Below are 24,168 nucleotides of genomic sequence, written 5' to 3' on the forward strand. Positions count from 1 at the left end.
AAACTTCCAATCTAGTTACGTTAGTAACATAGAATATCATTGTTTCACACAGTCTTTCGTAACAGTTCGTTCAATTTAATAAATGTAACTATAAACAATAAAATTACTTTTATTTACGACTTGAAGAAAAGGATAATATCCAAGTTCGGTTCAATTTACCTATGTATAAAAAAATTATAGTTCTTTTTTTAAACTTTTCTCAAAACGCTCAAAACGATCCATAATCCGTTCCACTTGGGTTTGTATCACTGACGCTCACATGCTAGTGGAACGGGAATAACTACGGTCTTGAGCATAGACATAATCCCTACGTTCCAGATGACGTTGAAACGCTAACGCTCAAGACTGTAGTTTTTCCCGTTCCACTAGCATGTGAGCGTCAGTGATACAAACCCAAGTGGAACGGATTATGGATCGTTTTGAGCGTTTTGAGAAAAGTTTAAAAAAAGAACTATAATTTTTTTTTATACATAGGTACATTGAACCGAACTTGGATATTACGATCCTTTTCTTCAAGTCGTAAATAAAAGTAATTGTTTATAGTTACATTTATTTTACAAATAAAATACATAATATTATATTTGTTTCGTTTTTAGTATTACATTTTTTAATATTTTAATATAGTTAAACTTTTATTACTTAAGTATATGTATTTGAGTTTTCACATTGAATCATATATTAATAACAAAACCACATACGTTGAATATTGACTATTGTCACATATTATAAACGTTAGGTAACAATACCGCGTAATGCTTATGGCGGCTCTCGACATATGCCGGCTCTTGATATAGGCGAACGCGTTGGCCAACGCGTCTGCAGACGCGTTGGCCCAATGTGTAGAACGGGCGTTCGCGCGTTGGCCGTAGGTATTTAGACGTTGGCCGACGCATCTGCGAGCTTGCCGCGCGGGTCGGAAATGTCGGCAAAAGATCAAAGGACATTTGTCGCAAGCTTCGCGCTCCATCCACACATAGGCCGCGCGATCAGTTTGCCCGGAGTTATAATTATGATAATTATTATAATATGTAATAATTTTTGTATGTAATAATTTAATAAATAATAAGTAGGTAATAAAATAATTACTTATATTATTTTAATATTATAAAATATTATGTAAAAGTGAGTTTATTTCTTTGTTTGTTACGTTTTCTCGCCTTTTATTTATTTATTTCCAGAATACTCTTTAAAAACTTTTTCTTGTCCACATTTACAAAGTAATTATAAGCTGTGAATAAATAAACAGCTGCAGCTGTTAGCGACTAAACATCCATTTTGAATCCGTCCGCACATTGGCGCGATCCAAAGCATACTGAACGACCTTCCTATGTGTGGATTACTCACAAACGCCGTTGCAAGCGCACTGCCAACGCGTCTGCAGACGCGTTGGCCAACGCGTTCGCCTATATCAAGAGCCGGCAATAGGCGAACGCGTTGGCCAACGCGTCTGCAGACGCGTTGGCCCAATGTGTAGAACGGGCGTTCGCGCGTTGGCCAACGTCTAAATACCTACGGCCAACGCGCGAACGCCCGTTCTACACATTGGGGCCAACGCGTTCGCCTATGTCGAGAGCCGCCATTAGTCAAGTACGAGGTCAACAGGTATAGGAGAGATGAAAATTAGTATTATATTTTATAAGAAATCATTTGACCTTTCATTTAAAACAATTTATTTTCCAATCAAAATATTTCATAAAATGTTATTTCATTTAATATACATATTTCAATTAAAATATTATTTGTAATGAAATAATATAAAGTTTTTTGTCTCTACTCTGTCGTGAAAACTTTCCGAACATGGCTTTCGCGATATAGTTACGTTAAAATTAAAAAAAAAACTAGAACGACCACTTTGACCCATCTTCATCGAGGGTCGTTTAGAGCGAAAATGATGACGTCATGAGTGACGTCATAGCCGCGATCAACACGACCGCGGTCGTCAAATGGAACGGCAGAAGGGGACGTTTTGAGCGTTTTGGTCAAAATTAACGTCTTCTGGAACGCAGCCAATATATACTGTTAGGTATAGGTTTATGCCCTTAGTAGTCTGAGGGACCATAAATATGTACTAGTAATCTGTGGGGACCATGACACCTACCACAGATTACTAGTATATATTTGGTACCTACATTACAAATTACATTTTGAAGCGCGGGAACTTGCAAAAGGCGGACGCGGTATTTTTTCGGAAAATTTTAAAATTCTTTTTATCTTTAACTAGATGTCCCGCGCGGCTTCGCGCCCGCGTAAATTAGATATTTTACAGAATCCGTTGGTACATTTTCCCATAAAAAATATTTCCCCCGTTTTTCCCACATTTTCCTGAGTTTCTTCTGTCGTATTAGTCTTAGAGTAATAATATAATATAACCTTCTCGATAAATGATGAGTCTTACTCGATACCTGATCTATCTAACACTGAGATAAGTTTTTAAATCGGACCTGTAGTTTCTGAGATTGACGCGTTCAAGCAAACATACTCTTCAGGTTTATAATATTAGGTAGATATAGATTTTTTTTAATTATCGCTTGACAAACTCGAGTCTCGATCTAAAAGACTATGAAATGGTATAATATGGTAGTGATGATGATGATGATGATGATGAAGAATGGAATTTGCGTAGTAGCATATGCTTTCTGTTCTTAAAACAACGCCGAAACTCCCAAACTTGTATCTATAAAGAATCAGGAATTCTCTCAGCACCTTCCGAACCACGGTATACCAGGTATATCTCGGTGCAAAATCTTACTTGTTGGTAGCATATGCTTAGAATACTTCTCACGAAACCGAAGTCACCATATGTTTCCCTATAAGTTTTGAGGAGTTCCCTCGATTACTTATGGATCCTTCATCAGATCACCACTTTTCTGAATATAATACCAAATTGGGATGATACCCTATATACCAAAAGAAAAATTTTGAAAATCGGTTAACAAACGGCGGAGTAATCGTTGAATATAAGAAAACGAACATAACACCTCCCCCATTTTGAAAGTCGGTTAAAATTGTAGCCTATGTGTTATTTATTTAATAAGTTAGCTAAAATAAAAAAATAATCGGACAGAGTAACAACTGAAGTTAGCTAAAATTGTGTTTATTTATGTACTATGTATTTTGAGACTATGCAATTTTGTCGCGTTCGCGATTCACTTTCACTTTTGTTGAGTTTCAGAACGCGATATTAGGTCCTCCAACGCGCACGCGAATTTGAACTTTATGCAGCGGTAATAAATTACAAATTGACTCTCCATTTTATTTAGAAAACGTTTGTATGGGAAATAGAAAAATGCTGTTTTGAGGATTTTCCCGGCAATTATTCGAATTTTTCTCACCTTTTAAACCTTCCCTAGACCTCCACGAATAATTCAAGACCAAGATAAGATAAATCCGTTCAGCCGTTCTCGAGTTTTAGCGAGACTAACGAACAGCAATTGATTTTTATATATATAGATTAGTTAATTAAATAGTGTAGTTTTAGTTTTATTTTTTCTTTCTTGTAGTTTATATTCATTTTATTTGGTAAGTTTTTATTTTATAACGTAGTTAATAAGAATATTATGGAGGAGCCCGACCCGGGGGGACCTGGTCCCCCCGTTGGTCTTTATATTACTGTATCTAATGATTCGAGCATGGATACTGACACCTCATGCTCAGTAAATACTAGAAAACGTCCAGCGATTCCTAGAAAGCGGTGCAAAAAGTGCCAGAAAAAAATTAAAAGGGACCCAAAAAAGGCTAATCCGAATATCAATTGCATGTGTCTTAGCGACACCGAAATCCACAATGTCCCTAAACAAGACGTTATTCCTGAAACGCAGACAAATATGAGTACAATTGAAAAAACCCAGGGCTTAGATTCACGGGTCGGTAGGATGCTGTATAAAGATACAGACTCTTCTCCTTATATTGTTCATATACAAAAGGTACCAAAGTCGCCTAATGAAAACATAAATTTTCACCCCATAGTGTTTGGCCATTACTTGAAAACAAATAACATTAAAAATATTGTAGATGGTAGTATTAAGAAAATAGCCAGAAACCGATTATCTGTAGCCTTTTCTTCATATAATGAAGCCAATAGTTTTATAAGTAACCCTCAATTCAATTCAGAACAATTTAAATCTTTTATTCCATCATTTCAGGTAAGTAGAATAGGATTAGTTAGAGGCATACCTGCTGATTGGTCCGATGATGATGTTATAAATAATATTACTTTACCAATTGGATGTGGTGAAATACTAAAAATTAGGAGGTTAAAGAAAAAAACAATAGTGAATGGAACAGATCAATTTAATAACACCGAATCTGTGGTAATAACATTTGACGGACAGACGCTACCAAAGAGAGTCTTCATGTGCTATAATGCACTTCCTGTAGACTTATATATATTCCCTACAATACAGTGCTTCAATTGCTGTAGATACGGACATGTCAAAAACCAATGTCGGTCAACACCTAGATGCTTTGGGTGTGGCCAAGGGCATGCTGGTGACAGTTGCTCAGTTGAGGAGGAGTCTATTTACTGTTGTATTTGCCACGGTTCGCACATTGCAACTGATAAAAAATGCCCAGAATTCCAACGCCAAAAATCAATTAAGGAGTCAATGGCTCACAATTGTCTATCCTACTCAGAAGCTTCTAAGTTACATCCTCCCATTTCAAAATTATATTCTGACGTGTTAATATCATCTACTTCTTCATCATCATCACCTGTAAATACACAAAAATCATTTTTTAACAACAATAATAATAAACAGAATTTGAATTTAATACAACGGTCATATAAAAAAACTGTTTTCAAACAACCAAAATTGCCACAGAAACAACAAAATGGGTATGACAGACAAACACATAATAGCTTAATAAAAGATTATAATCCTCCATTAGGAGATAATGGATCTGCATATCCAGCTCCCGGTAATAACATGGATTCGATACAAGAAACAATTTTAGCATTAAACAAACTGATTACATCATTATCATCTTTATCACCGTCCAACGCTGCCATATTCACCACTGAATCACAAATTAATACCACTTCCAACAATGGACAACGTAGTCCAGTGGAATTGCCGCAGTGTGGTTAGTAAAAAACACGAAATTATTTTTTTAATTAATAAATACAAACCTATTGTTCTTTCCTTACAAGAGACATGGCTCAAGCCGGAATCACTTTTCAGGATTTCTGGCTACACTTGTCTCAGGGAAGACAGATCAGATGGGTATGGTGGTACAGCCATGCTCATCAAACACCATCAATCATTTCATCACATTCCCCTTCCATTACATCACTCTGATTTTTCAATCATTGCTGCATCTGTAAATAACATATGTTTTGTTTCACTGTATATACCTCATCCTTCATATTGCATCTTCTCTGAAATAAAAAGTATTATTAGCCAATTACCACAACCAGTAGTAATTCTAGGAGACTTCAATGCACAGCATCAGTCATGGGGGAGTCACAAAGACAATCAATGGGGTTATGAAGTTTTAGATTTAATAGATTATAATAAACTGTGTATTCTCAATTCCGGCCAACCTACTCGGCGCACTGCTCCTCATGAAGGTTGTAGTGCACCAGATTTGTCAATATGTTCACCAAATCTATCATCTGTTTTTCATTGGAATGTGTTACAGTCAAGTCATGGAAGTGATCACTTTCCTATAATTCTATCATTTCCAGGTAAAGATAAAAGTAAATCGAATCAGTCTGAATCAATAAAGTATCATATTAACAATAATTCTAACTGGGATAAATTTCAAACTTCACTCAGGAATCAGTTATCTTTTCTTCCTGAAATATCATCAGAAAATGAGTCACTATGTGCTGAGGCTTTGACTGCAGCATTTATAAAAGCTGCTGATGAATCATTTCCAAAAAAAATACTTCACGTCATCATACACCATCTCCACCTTGGTGGGATCAAGAATGCACAGTTGCCATTAAGAATAGGAAAGAGATTGAAAAACAATATAATACAAATCCAAACATAGCCAACTATCAGCTATATCTTGATTGCGTTAAGGATACTAAGAAATTATTCAGGAAAAAGAAGTTACTTAGTTGGAGAAATTTTTGCTTATCATTAAATCCAGGTATTCATCCTACTATAGTATGGAAAAACATAAGACGGTATAGATCCGCATTCACTACCCCATCTCATCCTATATCTGACTCTTTAGCTTCTGAGTTTCTAGATAATTTAGCTCCTCCCACTATTTCTATTGAACCTCCTCCTCCTTTACAAAATGTAAATTTTGAAGACCTAAATTCGCTTTTTACAATAGAAGAGTTAAAAGGGGTAGTACAAAACTTAAATGATTCTTCTCCCGGATTAGATGGCATTCCATATTCTTTCTTTCAACATGCTGATGAGGAAATTTTACTATACTACCTCAAATTAATAAACCAAATTTTAATAACTGGTAATTTACCCACTTCATGGAGAAAACAAAAAGTTATTCCAGTACCAAAACCCAACAAACCCCCATCTTTGGCTACATCATATCGCCCCATTGTTCTATCCTCTGTTTTATTAAAGATTGCGGAACATTTAGCGAAAAACAGACTAGAATGGTTTGTAGAAAAACATAACCTCCTTTCGAATACACAGTTTGGATTCCGCAAAGGTAGAGGTACCATAGATAATATTGCCATATTAACCACAGATATACGCACAGCATTCACAGAAAATAAATCTGTTGTTGCATCTTTTTTGGATATAAATTCTGCTTATGATAACATTATTATAAGTATCCTAAAGGAAAAGCTAATTCAATTTGGTTTGCCTTTAATTTTAGTAAATTTCATTATTAATATTTTAATAGAAAGAATAATAATTTTAAATAACTCTTTGGAAACTAGAACTGTTCGAAAAGGCATTCCTCAGGGGTCAGTCTTAAGTCCACTACTTTACGATATATACACATCCGACTTAGAAAATTGTCTAGATTTAAGTATCATAAAATTACTTCAATATGCAGATGACAAGGCTATTTATGTAATCAATAGTTCGATAAATATTGCATGTAGAGATCTTACTAGCGCTTTGAAACAGTTAAAATCTTGGATGGACAAGCATGGCTTAGACTTGTCCATCAATAAAAGTTCCGTTGTCTTATTTACCCGTATGCGTATGCCTCCTCCTGTTACTATTATTTATGATGGAGTGCCAATTCCCGTTAAAGACAAAGTCAAATTTTTAGGGCTATATTTAGATGGAAAATTAAATGGCAACGCACACATCGATTTCATCTGTTCCAAATGTGAGCGGCTTCTAAATATGTTAAGGTGTTTATCTGGTGTCTGGTGGGGATCACATCCATTTACTATGAAATTAATTTATAATGCAATAATTAGGAGTGTCCTAGATTATGGCACTTTTCTTTTGGAGCCGTGTAGCGTAACTGGTTTACAAAAAATGGACAAAATACAAGCGAAAGCCTTGCGTATAATCTGCGGAGCTATGAGATCATCTCCAATAAACGCACTTCAGTTGGAATGTTGCGAACCTCCTCTTCAACTCCGTCGACAATATCTGGCGGATAAATATTTTGTTCGTTGTTATCAATTTAAAAATCATCCCTTAATTCCAAAACTTAGAACTTTATTTCAACTGTGTCATAGTAATAATAAATACTGGCATCATAAATCTCATCCCTTACTTCTTACTAGTTATCGTAAATTCTTAGTAATTGACGCCCCCACTTTTCGTTCTCAAACTTTTTTTTGATTCAGTATATGAAGCTCTAACGCTTGTGCCAGATATTAGACTTGACATTGGCATTAAAAAAACAGATACATTTTTTGCTAACAATATATTTAAGTACATCACGAATAACAATTGGCAGGGTTACCACCACATGTATACAGATGCATCTAAGGATACTACAGATAGTTGTGTTGGAGTTGGTGTCTACCATTTACAATATAATATTGTACAAAAAGTAAAGTTTCCGCCTGAAACATCTGTTTTTACAGGAGAGTGTTACGGCCTTTTTAAGGCTGTTGAGTATATTTTACTTGGCAGGCTTAAAGAGACACTAATATTTACAGATTCTTTAAGCTCTCTACAATCCCTGATTAAATTTCCTTTTAAATCAAAAAATTGTTATCCAATTATTGTCCAAATTAGAAACCTTCTATATCAATGTAAACTTCAAGGCTTTTCAATAACATTTATATGGATACCGAGCCATTGCGGAATTGTTGGCAATGAAATTGCCGACAAATTGGCAAAAGAGGCTGTTTTCAGTGGTGATTTGTTCCCTTATAATAATTGTAAATAATAGCTTAGTTTTATTCCCTCTTTTGTTTACACTTAGATTTAAGATTTCATATTAGTAATTCCTATTGGAAAATGTTTATCTTGTGTCTCATTTTTATAATATTGCTGTCCCTTTCGCACGGGAATGTAGTGTGTTTCACACAATTGTTATTGCTGTATCTTTCTTGCATAGTTGCACTCGAACTATTGTTGTCTCTTTTTTACATGGCTTTGTTTTACACATTTTATTGTTTATTTATCTTATAAGAATGTTTGTTTACCATTGTATTAGCTTATAAGAATCCCATTTGATGTCATATTATGTGTAAAATGTTATATTTCAATAAACGGACTGCATTCGTTCGACAACAACCGATAGAACCCCACGGGCTCTAACGGTACAAATTTCCTATATAAACACGCACTTTCTCGGTGCATACACATTCACTTCCGACAAGCCAAGCAGATGCATGCGTAAGCCCTGCTCCACCACACTCCGCTCCAAGCAGTACCAAGTTCACTCCTGTGTTTCCTTCTCGTCTCCTGCACCTCCTTCTCCAGGAATCTTCCATCCGGCATCCTTCACCCTTCAAGATACAGTCCACTGCTCTGCCACCCGGCGACCACGGCCCCGCCGAGTTTGTCGTGTCGCCAACAATAATTATGCGCATGATTTGGCTGCTCTGGCACGGAGCTCCCTGTTGAAATCTTGGAATAAGTTGTGGGCCTTGAGTAGCCAAACAAAAGCTATACAGTATCGTAAAATTCAACCAGAGATCCCTACTAAGCCCTGGTTTTCTAAAATATTCCTCTCTAAAAATATAACAACATCAATTATTCGGATGAGACTGGGTCATATGTGCATCCCAACGCATCTTAGGAGAATTGGCGTTAAAGATGATGATTTATGTGACTGTGGAGAAGTAGGTGACTTAAACCACATTATCCTATCGTGTTCCCTCCATGATCATTCCCAACTGTATAATAAACTATCTTTAATCCCTATTCCATTTCCTACTTCTGTAAATATACTACTTGCTTCCAATGATAAATATGTATATAATTGTATATCTAATTACTTAACATTAAATAATATTAATATTTAGAATAAGTTATATGATGACATATAACTTATTCTAGTTTATTGTAGAATTTAATTATTTACCTCACTGTTTTAATTAACTTTCTTCCAAATTCCGTTTCCTTTTATTCCTTCCGCCGTTCCTTACCTTTTTACCCTGTCTGTGGCACAATACGCATCCTTTGTGTCAAGTTGCCAAAATAGAAGAAAAAAAAAAAATTCATTTATAAATTTAGTAAAACATTATTAAAAAATATCTTTTTAATGTATCAAATTAGGTGTGAAGACAATTTTTTGTGATTCAAGCGTGGATTCAAGTAATCATTAAAGTCTTCGGTCTAATTTCTATTTTCTATAATTAAACTAAATCCTCCGTGACTAAATCAGTACAATTTTGAAGTTTGATCACGTACTAGAAGTTAAAATATTAATTTCGGCTCTAATTAAATCGATATTATGACTTATGATTTTCGAGATTTCGATGAAGATTCGTCGGACGAAAGTTTTAGTGATACAAGTGAAAATGACAATGAAAATTTTCAGATGTCAGGAAGTGGTAATATATATAAATTAACAAGTTTATAATACAAATGGCATTTGTATGTTTCTGTTGGATACTATGAAAAATGCTATTATTACATACATTTTATTCCTATTTTCATATAAATTTCTGTAACAAATACTCTACTAACAAATTCCAGATGAAGACAACAATGAAGATGGTACAGCCGCCATGAATGAGAATGATAACTTAGCAAGTGAGGATGATGAACAAGATGATGATGATGATGAAGTTGTCAAAGCTATTAAAGACGAAAAAAACAAGCCACGAGATCATCCACCGACAATTAAAACCGATGACTTTGTTGTAGACATTTCATTCCATCCATTGAAAAATATTATAGCACTAGCAAACATAGTTGGTGATGTCTTACTTTATGATTACAACAATGATGAATGTAAATTAGTGAATACCCTAGAACTGCATCTTAAATCTTGCAGGGATGTGGAATTTGATGACAATGGACTTACAATGTTTACAACAGCTAAGGTAAAACAATAAAACCTTTATTAAAGTCTACAATAATTATGATTATTGTTAGTTTTTTCTAGCAGGGCTCGGAAACCTGGTTTATCTTCACGATCCTGTTCGTTAGAAACTCCATACATTTCCAAAAGAGTGTTTTCATTTCGATTCCGCTCTGAATGTATGGAAATTATTCCTGGTTTTGTTCAAAGAGCAAAATGAAACTGCTCCTGCTCAAAATACCGGTTAGAACCATTCACAATTATGTTCGCCCTGCCTACTAACACACACCACGATCCTCACCCGTTGTCCACACATTCAAAACAAATGGCCTATTGGCTATTAGATGGTGCACTAGAAAGGGATAGAAGATATACCGGTTCCGAGCCTTGTTTTCAAGTAAGTACCTATTCAAAATTAATTCTGGTCTTGTAGTCACAATTTGTTGCCAAGCTACCTTGTATAATTTGTACCATCAAAGAAATTGATTCAAAGGCAGTAGATCTACATCATTTGGTCGGATTATGTCAGTTTAATGTAACTCATGATCTGTTGGCAGTGACAGACCGCAACCAAATTATGTAGGTCTGCCATCTGCCTATGAATCAACTTCTCTAGTTTTTGTTTGTAAATATTTCCAAATACATATTATTCTTATACACCAGGGTTTCTCAATCGTTTGGCTCCACGAACCCCTGTTAAATTTCCGGGTGACAGCGAACCTTTTATTAAGTAATTAACGGGATGGGGGGGGGGGTGGTTATCAGTTAATAAAGGGTTCGAAATACTCTGCCATTACCATCCAGAACTGCCCAGTTTTTGTGTTAGTCTATATCAGCATCTGAACAAATGTGTCAAATTATGTATGTTTTATGTTTGTGTTCCCATATCTGTGTAACTACAGGTCCAATTTAAGTGATTCTTTTTTGTTGTACTACCTTATGCTGTATCCACACATGCCGCCGGCTTCAGTGGCAAGGCAGTCTGAAAGCCGGCAACAAACCCGGCGGTATAAGCCGGCATGTGTGGATGTGCCATTAAGCAAGGAGTGGAGCTGCATGGGGTCTTAGTGAGTAAACTACGGAGGAGTCCCACATACCCCGGCCGATATTCGCGCAAATTGGGGAATTTGCTGGGAATGCATAAAGCATTACCCCATGTAAAAAAAATCAGCCAAGTGCGAGTCAGACTCGCGCACGAAAGGTTCCGTACCGTTATAAAGGAAAAATAGGCCAAAAATTGTGTTTTTGTATGGGAGTCCCCTTCAATTTTTATTTTATTTTAATATTATAATCTTATATCTTTAACCGATTCAGTGCGGATGACACGGGAGCCGTGTCATACGCGTTTTTAACGTGTGGCGTATGACAGGGGAGCCGTGTCATTTGAAAAACGATTGTATCTCCCTCAAATTACACTTTAGAAGGTTCTACTCTGAACAAAATCATCTTAATTTGCCACGTAGAACAAGCCTATAGGCTTCGCCTCTGAATATTCTGTGATTTGAAAAAAAGTAGGGGCCGTCAACCTTTTTTAAAAGGTGCATTCATTGCGGATTATACGCAGCCGCGTCTTATGGGTTTTTAACGTGTGGCGTATGATACGTGAGCCGTGTCATTTAAAAAGCGATTGTATCTCCCTCAAATTACACTTTAGAAGGTTCTACTCCAAACAAAACCGTCTAAATTTTCCACGTAAAACAAGCTTATATGCTTCCTCTCTGAATATTCTGTGAATTGAAAAAAGTAGGCGCTTAGCCCACCGTATATTATCCGAAATTTCTGATCACAGAAATTCGAACGCTTGCCGGCTAACTAGCCGCCAGCTAACCCAATCGCCAGGTCTATGACAGAATAATGTAACTGCAACTTATAGGACTCGTATTGACTTCAAAATTATGAAGATTGAGAACAGAAATACTGAGTACAGAATAAGAATTATTATTTAATACTTTTTAGTTTAGTTTAGAAAATTACTATTGTTTTTACCTTGGAAGTCGGTTTTAATTTTTTTGTTTAAAAATAATAATTTTACTCTTTTTAGTTATTCTTAAGGTTTTCTACACAGTTTTGGCGTTTTTTATTAACATAATTGTCACCAACACACTTTGGTAGCCATAACATCAAATTCGAATAATAGTATTATGCTTTAAAATAACAAAATAATATTAAAATCATTAGACAAACTACAGAATAATGATCGAAAACATCAGTCTCGATCTATAATACTATGAAAAGTACTAATAAGTAATAACAGGGTCATAATTTGATGATGCATGGTGTAGTGTTGATGATGATGATTAATGTAATCAGCATAGTAGCTTATGATTTTGGTATTTTAAACAATAGCGAAACTCCCAAACACGTATCTACTAGGAATCAGGAGTTCTGTTCAGCACCTTCGGGACCGTGGTATACCATGGTACAAAATTTTACTTTTTGTTAGCATAATATGATCAAAACATCCCATAAAACCAAAATAACCATAATATGTTTCCATTTGATTTTCAAGAAGTCCCCTGGATTCCTCATGGTTCCCATCATCAGATCACCACTTTTGTGAACATGGTACCAACTCGGAACCGGATCAATCGGAACAAATACCCCATACAACAAAAGAAAAATTTTAAAAATCGGTTCACAAACGGCGGACTAATCGTTGAACACACCTCCTCTTTTTTGGAAGTCGGTTAAAAAAACTTAACAACGAACTTCTTTAAATTTATCTCCGAACGTATTTTTTACTTTGGAAACCCAGATCTATTTAATATAGGTAGGTACTCATTTTTCTAATTTTGAAACCTACAAAAGGTTTGCATCATCTGAATAAAAAAATCGCTGACCTGCCATTTTTAGGTTTACACTTAGTAAAATTACTCGAAATCAAATCAAAACAATGTAGCCTTCCGTCAACAACAATGGTTTGGGATCAACTAAATAAATCAAGTCAATACAAGCGTAAAAACCAAAAAAAAAACCATAAAGCTTTTTGAACGTGGCGGATGACACGGTAGCCGTGTCATCTACTTCTATGGCGTATGACACGGCTCACGTGTCACGGGAAAATTGTATGCCGCCACGACTTAAAGTCTTCAAAAAGGTGCGCCGCATTGAATCGGTTAAACGAGCAATTCTTGTATATATATATATGTTTCAGGGGCGATAAATCGATCAAGCTAGGAATCAATTTTAGAAAATGTCATTTTATTCGTGTTTTATCAAATACCTACTTAAATATTAAAGTACACATATAATAAAGGACTTTGTGAAAAATTCAAGTACCTAGCCATTATTGATATAGAGCAAAAAAGGCAGAAAAAATTAGGTTTGTTGTATGGGAGCCCCCCTTAAATTTTTATTTTATTTTCAGTATTTGTTGTTATAGCGGCTACAGAAATACACAATCTGTCCTTTCAGAAGTCTAGTTATAGCAGTTCTTGAGTTACAGCTTGCAGACACACAGACGGACGGACGGACGGACAGACGGACAGACATCGAAGTCTCAGTAATAGGGTCCTGTTTTTACCCTTTGGGTATGGAACCCTAAAAAGGTATTGTTCAACTTAGGCAATATTGCAAGTTTCATCAAAATCAGTTCAGTAGTTTTTGAGATAGGGAATTTTAATTTTTCGGTTTTTATCTTTTTAAAATAAGTACTATTATTATTAGGTTAAAGAGTTTGGGTATTTACACTTTGACCAAAGTAAGCTTTGAGGCCACCGGCCATGGCAGAAGGGGCTAATATGATATTATTATCTTAACTAACCTTCCTGTGCTTCTCATTGTAGGACAAAACAATAATGGCAACTGATTTTGAAACAGGAAAATTGAAGCAATGCTATGAAAATGCACACGAAGTACCAGTTTATAGACTCATATCTCTAGATGACAACAAAATTGTAACAGGTATTTTTTTATTTTACTATTTTCGAAGAAGACTGTAATCCATCTCAAGGCGACATGACTTTTCTAATGCACAAAATACTTAGGAGCAACATAGACAGTGTGTCGCTGAGAGTTGCATACCTGCAAATTACAAACTGCTGATAAAAAATAAAGGATAAGCAAAAGCTGTGTCTTGTACTAGTAGAGTATGAGATGAGTAGTACTTAACATTTAAGTTTATTAACACATTCAATGCCACCACGATTTTCTAGTAGTTCCCAGCGATGCCGCCCTATAAAAAACGCAAACTATGCTAGGTGTGCTCTCGGCACTGCAGGATGAAATTACATAGCACGCTAGGCGTATTCACTGGCACTGTAAAGAGGTAAAATCATAAAAATCCTTTTTTCTTAGTTAAAAATTGTTGTGACATGGTGGATTAGTTATTAAATTGTTAATCATTCGATACCTATTGGTATTTGGTACCTACTTTATGACATACCTAATCTATAGATAGCACAATATATTTACGTATTTCATCTTTTTAAGCATTACGGCTGGCATGGCGTACTCAGTGCTTGTGCTGTTTTATGTAATTTATTATAATATATCTTTTTTGTTCAAATCTAGATACGCGGTAGCGTGTCAAGCCAAGTTCAAGTAAAACATTATAAAAGATGCACTATATTTTATTATTCGCATTAAAAATGTAGTAAATTGACCAAACAATATAAAAAGTTGAGAACTCGTGTAGATAAACACGCCTGGTATGTTCGTGGCATTACATAATAAATTATTTCCGATGACGTAAAAAAAGATTAGATCCTGGAACCACTTAAGAATTCCTAAGCTTACGGCACAAAGTTTATGTTCTGAGCGTTTCGGTGAAAAACACTGTCTTATCTTTGAGATATTGATGAAAAACGGAGGGTACGCCCAGCGTGCTCGCGGCATGGAGATAAAGATTGGTGTGGACACATAAGGTGTGTTAGTGGCACTGAATGTGTTAAAGGCTAAAACTTGCCAACAACTTCCCTGCTATAGTATCAGCATGGACGAAAGCTTAACTATATAAATTACACCCTAAAGTATTATCACTTATTTTTGTTACACACTGTAGTATCATTTTTATACTATTCTGTTTATTTGTTGGCAATAAAAGGTAAATGCTGTAGGTGTTATAGCACTTGCACCCTGTAGCTACTCATATCCTACAAGGACAAGACAAAGCTTTAGCTTATCCTTTTCTAGTCAACCTCATTATCAGCATCTCTTTATCAGCAAGTGTTCATACAACTGCAGATTACAAATGCACATGCATTTGGGGGATGCCTTTGAATTACGCATTATAGGGAGGAGGTGGGAGGGGAGGGGGCGTGGACCCCCCCTGACCCCTCCCTAAAGTTAGGAAATCAGTAGTTACCAAGAAAACATTTTTATTTATTTTTTGAGGCTATGTTCAATAAAACAATCAAATTAGTGGACTTACGACCAAATTAGTCTTTTTAAGGTGTGAGCAAACTCAGTTCTATGAGCCAGAGCTGCATATTGTAAATATACAGCTCTGGCGCAGCGAAGGCGACCAAAAATCCGGAGCGTCAATTATGAGTCAACAGGCTCCTACTTCTGGATGGATTACAAAAAAATAACTACGATGGCTAAGGCGGGAGCTTTGCTGAGCTACGCTCCCGCCTTAGCCATCTAACATAAATGAAGTCGTATGGCGCCGACGGCCTTTTGCACATTTTTTTGTTTTTTTTTTTCTATTGTTCATATTTTATGACACCTAAAAACATATTTTTACGGCAAATTACGTGTAAAACTATAGTGAAAAAATCATTTTACATTCATTTCTCAAAAATAACGTTTCTTAACACCGTAACTTCAAACACGTATAAAAGAAACTACGCGTCTCCTAGAACCAAATCGGGTGTCATTTGGAAGGGGTAACTAACCCCTATGAAATGCCACCCCTTCTCCCCCTCTCCCTATAATGCGTGATTCAAATGCCAACCCAAGTCAGCTACATGACGGTAGTTTGCGTAACAAATAGCAAGCCCTTCCTTTTACAGGTGATGACAATGGTGTCGTAAAATTATGGGATTTGCGGAAACAAGATCCAATTTTTGATATTAAAGTTGGTGAGGACCATGTGGCTGATATGATAACAAATGAATCCCAAAAATACTTAGTTTGTGCTGGTGGAGATGGTTTATTGACAACAATTGATTTGAAGGGAAGGTGTGTATTTTTTATTACATTAATGATTGTGCATGTACACAACCCAATATACACAAACATATAGTACGGTCCCCAATACCAAAACAGTAAACTTCCGTTCAGCTCATCTCCGCCCTACGAATTATTAGTATGTACTTATTATATATTGTAGCATAATTTCCTGAACACGAAAAGTGCTGTTGTAACTTCCTAAGCGTATGGAGGGGGTAGCTAAACCTGTAGAAATTGTCGGACTGTATTATGTTCGGGTGAAACGAGAAAAAAAGGGGGGTAGCTATGACGTCACAAAGATGGCCGCCGGGCCTATTCTATTGTGTGGATTATTTTAATATCTACTGAACTGATTTCCTTAAGTAGGGTGTCAAATGAAATAAGCATCATTTTATTCCTAAGAACTATCACTGTAAATTACGTACCAAGGGAAATATTTCGGAAAAACATAATTTAAAAAAATCCTTATGTACTTATATAACTTGGTAACCGTCAGGATAATAGAAATATAGGTTATTGTAAAATATTTGGCTATTTTTATCAGCCTTTAAAATATCATTACTACAAATCCATAAACAACGGAATTGCAGCCGTTTGAATAAGCCTCGGTAGCGCTGAACCCATAGTACTTACTGGGCTAGTTTTCTATAGAATGGTAATAGAATTTTGAATAATAAACATAAACGAAGTAGTTAATGAAATCAGGCGTTACTTTGCGGAAATAGGACCGCTATTTTCGGCTATAGATTTTTTTGGTGTTCATGTTTTTGTTTTTTGGAAGTCAGTTAACTAGAGTATACCGGTATGAATTGAAGAACTTTTTTTTTCGTTTTTCTTGTTAGAAACAAGAAAATACTTGGAAATTGCTTATTCAAAACAACTTCGTACAAAATACAATTTATTCTGCACTATTTAGAACAGGGATCGATTACAGATTGCTAAGATTTTAGTGGATTAACAAATGGAACGATATGCGGCTACGGGCGATTGTAGGGCGAATAGAGAACTTTAAATGATACGTAATTCGTAAAATATGTCTACATCTATACTTACTTAATATTATAATTGGGAAGAGTTTGTTTGTATGTTTGTTTGAACGCGCTAATCTCAGGAACTACTGGTCCGATTTGAAAATATCTTTCAGTGTTAGATAGCCCATTTATCGAGGAAGGCTATAGGCTATATTTTATCAATCACGCTAAGACCAATAGGAGCGAAGAAATAGAGGTAAGCGTGGAAAAAATGGGGAAAAATTATTTGAAAGGGCTTATTTGAACGCGCTAATCTCAGAAACTACTGGTCTGATTTGAACAATTATTTGAGTGTTAGCCCATTTATCGAGGACGGCAATATGTTATATTTTATCACGCTAAGACTAATAGGAACGAAGAAATAGAGGAAAGTGTGGAAAAAACGGTGTAAATCATTTGAAAGGGCTTATTAGAACGCGTTAATCTCAGGAACTACTGGTCCGATTTGAAAATTATTTCAGTGTTAGATAGCCCATTTTTCGAGGAAAGCTATAGGCTATATTTTATTACGCTAAGACTAATAGGAGCGAAGAAATAGTGGAAAATGTGGAAAAAAACGGAGGAAATTATTTAAAATATTTTATTATCTTAAGATAATAATTGTTAAAAATGTTATTTCATAATATAATATTATAATCAAAAGTATGAAAATACCTTCGAGTCCTGGATTATTTTTAACAAAAAAATTAAAACCGACTTCCAATGTAAAAACGATAATAACATCCTTATAATATGAAGTAAAAAGTATTAAATAATTTTTCCTATCTAATAGTGCCTTTTTCCGAATTCGGCTAAAACTCAACTATTTCTGTACTCAATCTTCATCATTTTGAAGTCGGTACCAGATATACTTAGCTGAATCTTCAGTCTGCCAGAATATTTGAAACTTTTTTAGCGTTAACGCACACATTGCATCTGAGAATTAAAAAAAATATTTAATATTATTTTATAATGACGTGTGCGTTAACGCTTTAGAGTTAAGGTTGGATTTGCTATGTTCGGTTTTGATACTTCGCTTCTCCGCTAATATTGACCCGTAATCTTTGAACATAAAAAAACGAACATAACACCTCCCCCATTTCAAATGTCGGTTAAAATTGTAGCCTATGTGTTATTCTGATGTTTAAACTATAATCTATATTATTGTATTGTTTTATTAAAATCCGTTCAGTAGTTTTTGCGTGAAAGAGTAACAAACATCCATACATACATACATCCATACATACATCCAAACTTTAACAAAACAACAAGCAAGAATAACTTTACTCCTAGGCTTAAGGTAAGAGTAATAAAATTCAGTATTAATAAACATGGAGTAAGGAAGGAGTAAACTAATCCGAATCTACTCTCGGAATAAAAGTTGGTCCTTCACACTACCTAGTTTAAGGAGAGATTAAGTATAGAACAAAGGTGTATTTTGGCATTTGAAAAAAAAACATTGGAACAAAAAATAACACGACCCAACATTTTATAGGTACCAGATGTCTAACGTTCGTAAAAACTTACTTTTTCATCTTCATCCCAATTACTGGAACGAATATGTTTTGTTTGTTCGCTCATTGTATTTGATAATTTACAATAATAAATTAATATTATTATATTTTATTTAAAATATGATAATATTTATTATTGTAAATTATCAAATAAATATAATAATATTTAATTGTAAATTATCAAATAAATATAATAATATTTATTATTATAAACTAGATGTCCCGCGCGGCTTCGCCCGCGTAAATTAGAAATTTTACAGAATCCGTAGGTACATTTTCCCATAAAAAATATTTCCCCCGTTTTTCCCACATTTTCCTGAGTTTCTTCTGTCGTATTAGTCTTAGAGTAATAATATAATATAACCTTCTCGATAAATGATGAGTCTTACTCGATAAATGATCTATCTAACACTGAGATAAGTTTTTAAATCGGACCTGTAGTTTCTGAGATTGACGCGTTCAAGCAAACATACTCTTCAGGTTTATAATATTAGGTAGATATAGATTTTTTTTAATTATCGCTTGACAAACTCGAGTCTCGATCTAAAAGACTATGATATGGTAGTGATGATGATGATGATGATGATGAAGAATGTAATTTGCATAGTAGCATATGCTTTCTGTTCTTAAAACAACGCCGAAACTCCCAAACTTGTATCTATAAAGAATCAGGAATTCTCTCAGCACCTTCCGAACCACAGTATACCAGGTATATCTCGGTGCAAAATCTTACTTGTTGGTAGCATATGCTTAGAATACTTCTCACGAAACCGAAGTCACCATATGTTTCCCTATAAGTTTTGAGGAGTTCCCTCGATTACTTATGGATCCTTCATCAGATCATCACTTTTCTGAATATAATACCAAATTGGGATGATACCCTATATACCAAAAGAAAAATTTTGAAAATCGGTTAACCAACGGCGGAGTAATCGTTGAATATAAGAAAACGAACATAACACCTCCCCCATTTTGAAAGTCGGTTAAAATTGTAGCCTATGTGTTATTTATTTAATATTTTAATCAGCACATGAATTGAATAACAAAATTTTTTTCAAATTAATCGTAGCACCATCTGTCAGGACAAACTAAAATTGAAATAGAATAATATTGAATGCGATGATAGCGCCGTCCGCCGGATCTAATGTAAAACATTCCAAAATCAACAACTCCTTATAAATAAGAAATTAATTGAAAAAACATTTTCCAGTAGACCAAACTGTAAATCTAAACCAATCTCGAATCTCCACGAACACACACAAAAAATTTCATCAAAATTGGCCAAGATAAGATAAATCCGTTCAGCCGTTCTCGAGTTTTAGCGAGACTAACGAACAGCAATTGATTTTTATATATATAGATTTATCTTTCGATTTCTATATTATAGTCTTATTAAAAAAATAATCGGACAGAGTAACAACTTAAGTTAGCTAAAATAAAAAAATAATCGGACAGAGTAACAACTGAAGTTAGCTAAAATTGTGTTTATTTATGTACTATGTATTTTGAGACTATGCAATTTTGTCGCGTTCGCGATTCACTTTCACTTTTGTTGAGTTTCAGAACGCGATATTAGGTCCTCCAACGCGCACGCGAATTTGAACTTTATGCAGCGGTAATAAATTACAAATTGACTCTCCATTTTATTTAGAAAACGTTTGTATGGGAAATAGAAAAATGCTGTTTTGAGGATTTTCCCGGCAATTATTCGAATTTTTCTCACCTTTTAAACCTTCCCTAGACCTCCACGAATAATTCAAGACCAAGATAAGAAAAATCCGTTCAGCCGTTCTCGAGTTTTAGCGAGACTAACGAACAGCAATTGATTTTTATATATATAGATTACCAAATACCATGAGCGTATTTTGATATTGTTGAATGAGCGAACAAAAAAAAGTTTATCCCAATTACTGGAACGAATACGTTGTTTGTTTGCTCATTGTATTCGATAATTTATATATTTTACTTGTTTTCAACACAGATTCGAAGTACAAAACTTCAAAGAAGTAACGTTACAAACTTGAACAAAATAACAGTACTAACAAAACCAAAGAACAAAACAGTAAACACCCTAGCACCACATGCACGGCATGCACCACAGCAAAACCCGCACATATTTTGAATTTTGAAATAATAACAGGCAAAGTATGTTGACTGTCAGTGTCATAAATGTCATTTCTGACGTTAGTTTATTCCCTCAGTGACACTATTTACTTTTAAATTGGAAGAGTTGCCATAATGCACTCCTTAACCCCGATGTAAGGAATGTATTGTTTCTCCAAGTTTACTCCACGTTTATAAATAAAAAATTATTACCAGAGCTAAGTCGGCCGTACTCCTGGATTAACAACTCCGAGTGTAAGGACGGATTATGCTGGATGTAGGCCATTTTTATTAATAAGACCAAGTGCCGAATCGCTGCCGAACTTTACGCTCGACTCGGCTTGATGGAAGTTCGGCTCGCGACGGAATTTCGGCATAGTGTGTCGTCCATCGCGTTCCGTCCGTATTTTGTATGCGTTTGAAACGCGGCGGAATTTACGCCGGCGTAATTCAGCCTACTGTGTTTAGACACTAAACAGATTAAAATTGTATGAACATAAAACTCACATAGGAATTCAATCTGTATATATGTATGTTAATAAGGTGCAAAATCGTGTAAATATAAATAAAAATACAATTACGAAGTATTTTTTTACTCATAAATGCGATTATGTTTCTTATTCCTACTACGATGTAGATTGTTTTTCAGTTTCCTTTCAATTTATACTAGTGCAATTAGTGTATTATCGAAGCAGCTTACTTCTCAGAAGGAATGTCAAATGTGTGTCTTACGCTCTGGAGTTAAGGTTGAATTTGTTATGTTCAATTTTGGTGACATTGGTGATGGTGACCCTGACGTGGTAATGATGATGATGATAATGAATGTAATTTGCATAGTAGCATAATATGCTTTCAGTTCTTAAAACAACGCCGAAACCACCAAACTTGTATCTATTAGAAATCTGGAGTTCTCTTAGTATCTTCGGAACCATAGTATACCTTGGTGCCAAATCTTGCGTTTTGGTAGCATATGCTTAGGATACTTCTCATAAAACCAAAATCACCATATGTTTCCTTATAAATTTTGAGGAGTTCCCTCGATTACTCTTGGATCCCATCATCAGGTCACCATTTTTGTGAACATGGTACCAAATTGGAGTGAAACCTAATACAACAAAACAAAAATTTTGAAAATCGGTTCACAAACGGCGGAGTAATTGTTGAACATACAAAAAAAAAATAAAAAAAAATCTCCACAGCCGAACATATAACCTCCTCCTTTTTGGAAGTCGGTTAAAAAGGACATCTTTATTCCTGAATTATTATCGGTGCCAGTTCCAAAAGTTTCAAATATTCTGGCAGATGGAAGATTCAGAGCTATATCTCGTACCGACTTCAAAATGATGAAGATTGAGTACAGAAACAGTTGATTTTTAGCCGAATTCGGAAAAAGGCACTATTAGATAGGAAAAATTATTAAATACTTTTTAGTTCATATAATATGGACGTTATTATTGTTTTTACCTTGGAAGTCGGTTTTAATTTTTTGTTAAAAATAATAATTTCACTCTTTTTAGTTACTTATCTAGTAAACCATCGCGTACTATACTTACGTAGAATAACACACCTGCATATTATTAGTAATAGTTAGTTCTACGTATCTTATTAGTAATTACAATTTGTTAACAGTCACATATAAGCTGGCAGATTGAAGCGAGACGACAGACAGTTATTGTACTATGATGAACGATAAACGCAATGCAAAAGGTTGAAATTAGGTTGTTTTCCGTGCGTTTTGGTAGCATATGCTTAGGATTATGCTTAGAGTTAAAAATTAGCGGCCACATCTCATTGTGAATGAATTTTGGCGCATCAAGGTTGCGTGCAATATCCACTTTATAAAATTACATAGGGGGATATTAGATTATCATATATATTGGATCCGAGATCATTGAGTCAATGATATTGGATAATGTAATATAGACATAATTATGATTCATTTCTTCCTTGATCATAGATTTTTGACATTTGCTGAGAGATTGGATCCAATACGGTCATAGAAATAGGTGTTGCCAGTTATTTAATATAAAAAAAGTTTATAATTTCTTGTTCGTTAATATGTTTCAAATAATGTAATGTAATTATTTTTCTAATTATATACTTAGATAATCTTGCTGAAATAACAAAAAACAAGCCATATTAAAAATGACGATGTCTTTTGACAAATCGAATTCTCTGAGATCTAGTAACCCTGACGTCAATACCTGTCAGCGTTAGCGCTCTCCATTGGCTATTGAAACCACATATGACATAAAATAGGATCAATGAAATATGATAATGTAATACGCAGATATGATCAAATGATCATATATATTGGATCCTATATATGATCATAGAAATGATCCAATATAAATGATAATGTAATACCCCCCATAAGAATTATGTGTAATAAAATAATATGATTATTTCATTTTCAGTAAAATCTACACTACATCAGAGCAATATGATACAGAACTGACATGCCTTGGTCTGTTTAGATCAGACACAAAATTGGTTGCTGGATCGTCAAGTGGAAAATTTTATTTGTTTAATTGGAAGGAATTTGGCTTACATAGCGATGAGTATGTAGGTCACAAGAGCTCAGTGCAGTGCATGATCCCTATAACTCAAAATATAGTGGTGAGTTCTGGTGAAGACGGGATACTGAGAGCTGCACACTTGTTCCCTCAGAGGCAATTAGGGATTGTGGGACAGCATAGTTTACCAGTCGAATGTATAGACATAAGCCACGATGGCAATTATATAGCATCCTCGTCACATGACAATGATATAAAGTTTTGGAACATTTCTTACTTTGAGTCAATAGACTCCATTATAGATGTAAACAAAAAACAAGACAAAAAGAAGGACCTACTGAATAATTTACCGTCCAGCAATATTAAAAATGCTTCAGACTTCTTCTCCGGATTAGTATGAATTTTTAGTACAATAAAGTTTAAGTTATAATTATGATACAATAATTATTTTGTTTTTATCATATTAAGGTGTACCGTGTAACATGTGCGGTGGGTATGTGGGTGGGTGGCATTGTTTGTGGTTTTGAAGGT

The 24,168-nt window shown here is 34.8% G+C and overlaps 1 protein-coding gene across 1 annotated transcript; it reads left to right on the plus strand.

Annotated features, from left to right (window-relative positions):
* The first annotated feature begins 9,624 nt into the window (after nt 1-9,624).
* Nucleotides 9,625-24,081, plus strand: LOC121732974 (WD repeat-containing protein 55 homolog). Its single transcript, XM_042123027.1, has 5 exons — nt 9,625-9,907; nt 10,053-10,402; nt 14,166-14,283; nt 16,335-16,503; nt 23,539-24,081. The coding sequence occupies exons 1-5, from the start codon at nt 9,808-9,810 to the stop codon at nt 24,035-24,037; spliced, it is 1,236 nt and encodes a 411-aa protein (XP_041978961.1). The 5' UTR covers nt 9,625-9,807; the 3' UTR covers nt 24,038-24,081.
* The last annotated feature ends 87 nt before the right edge of the window (nt 24,082-24,168 follow it).

This window comes from Aricia agestis, chromosome 1 (assembly GCF_905147365.1).
Source record: "Aricia agestis chromosome 1, ilAriAges1.1, whole genome shotgun sequence".
Taxonomy (NCBI): domain Eukaryota; kingdom Metazoa; phylum Arthropoda; class Insecta; order Lepidoptera; family Lycaenidae; genus Aricia; species Aricia agestis.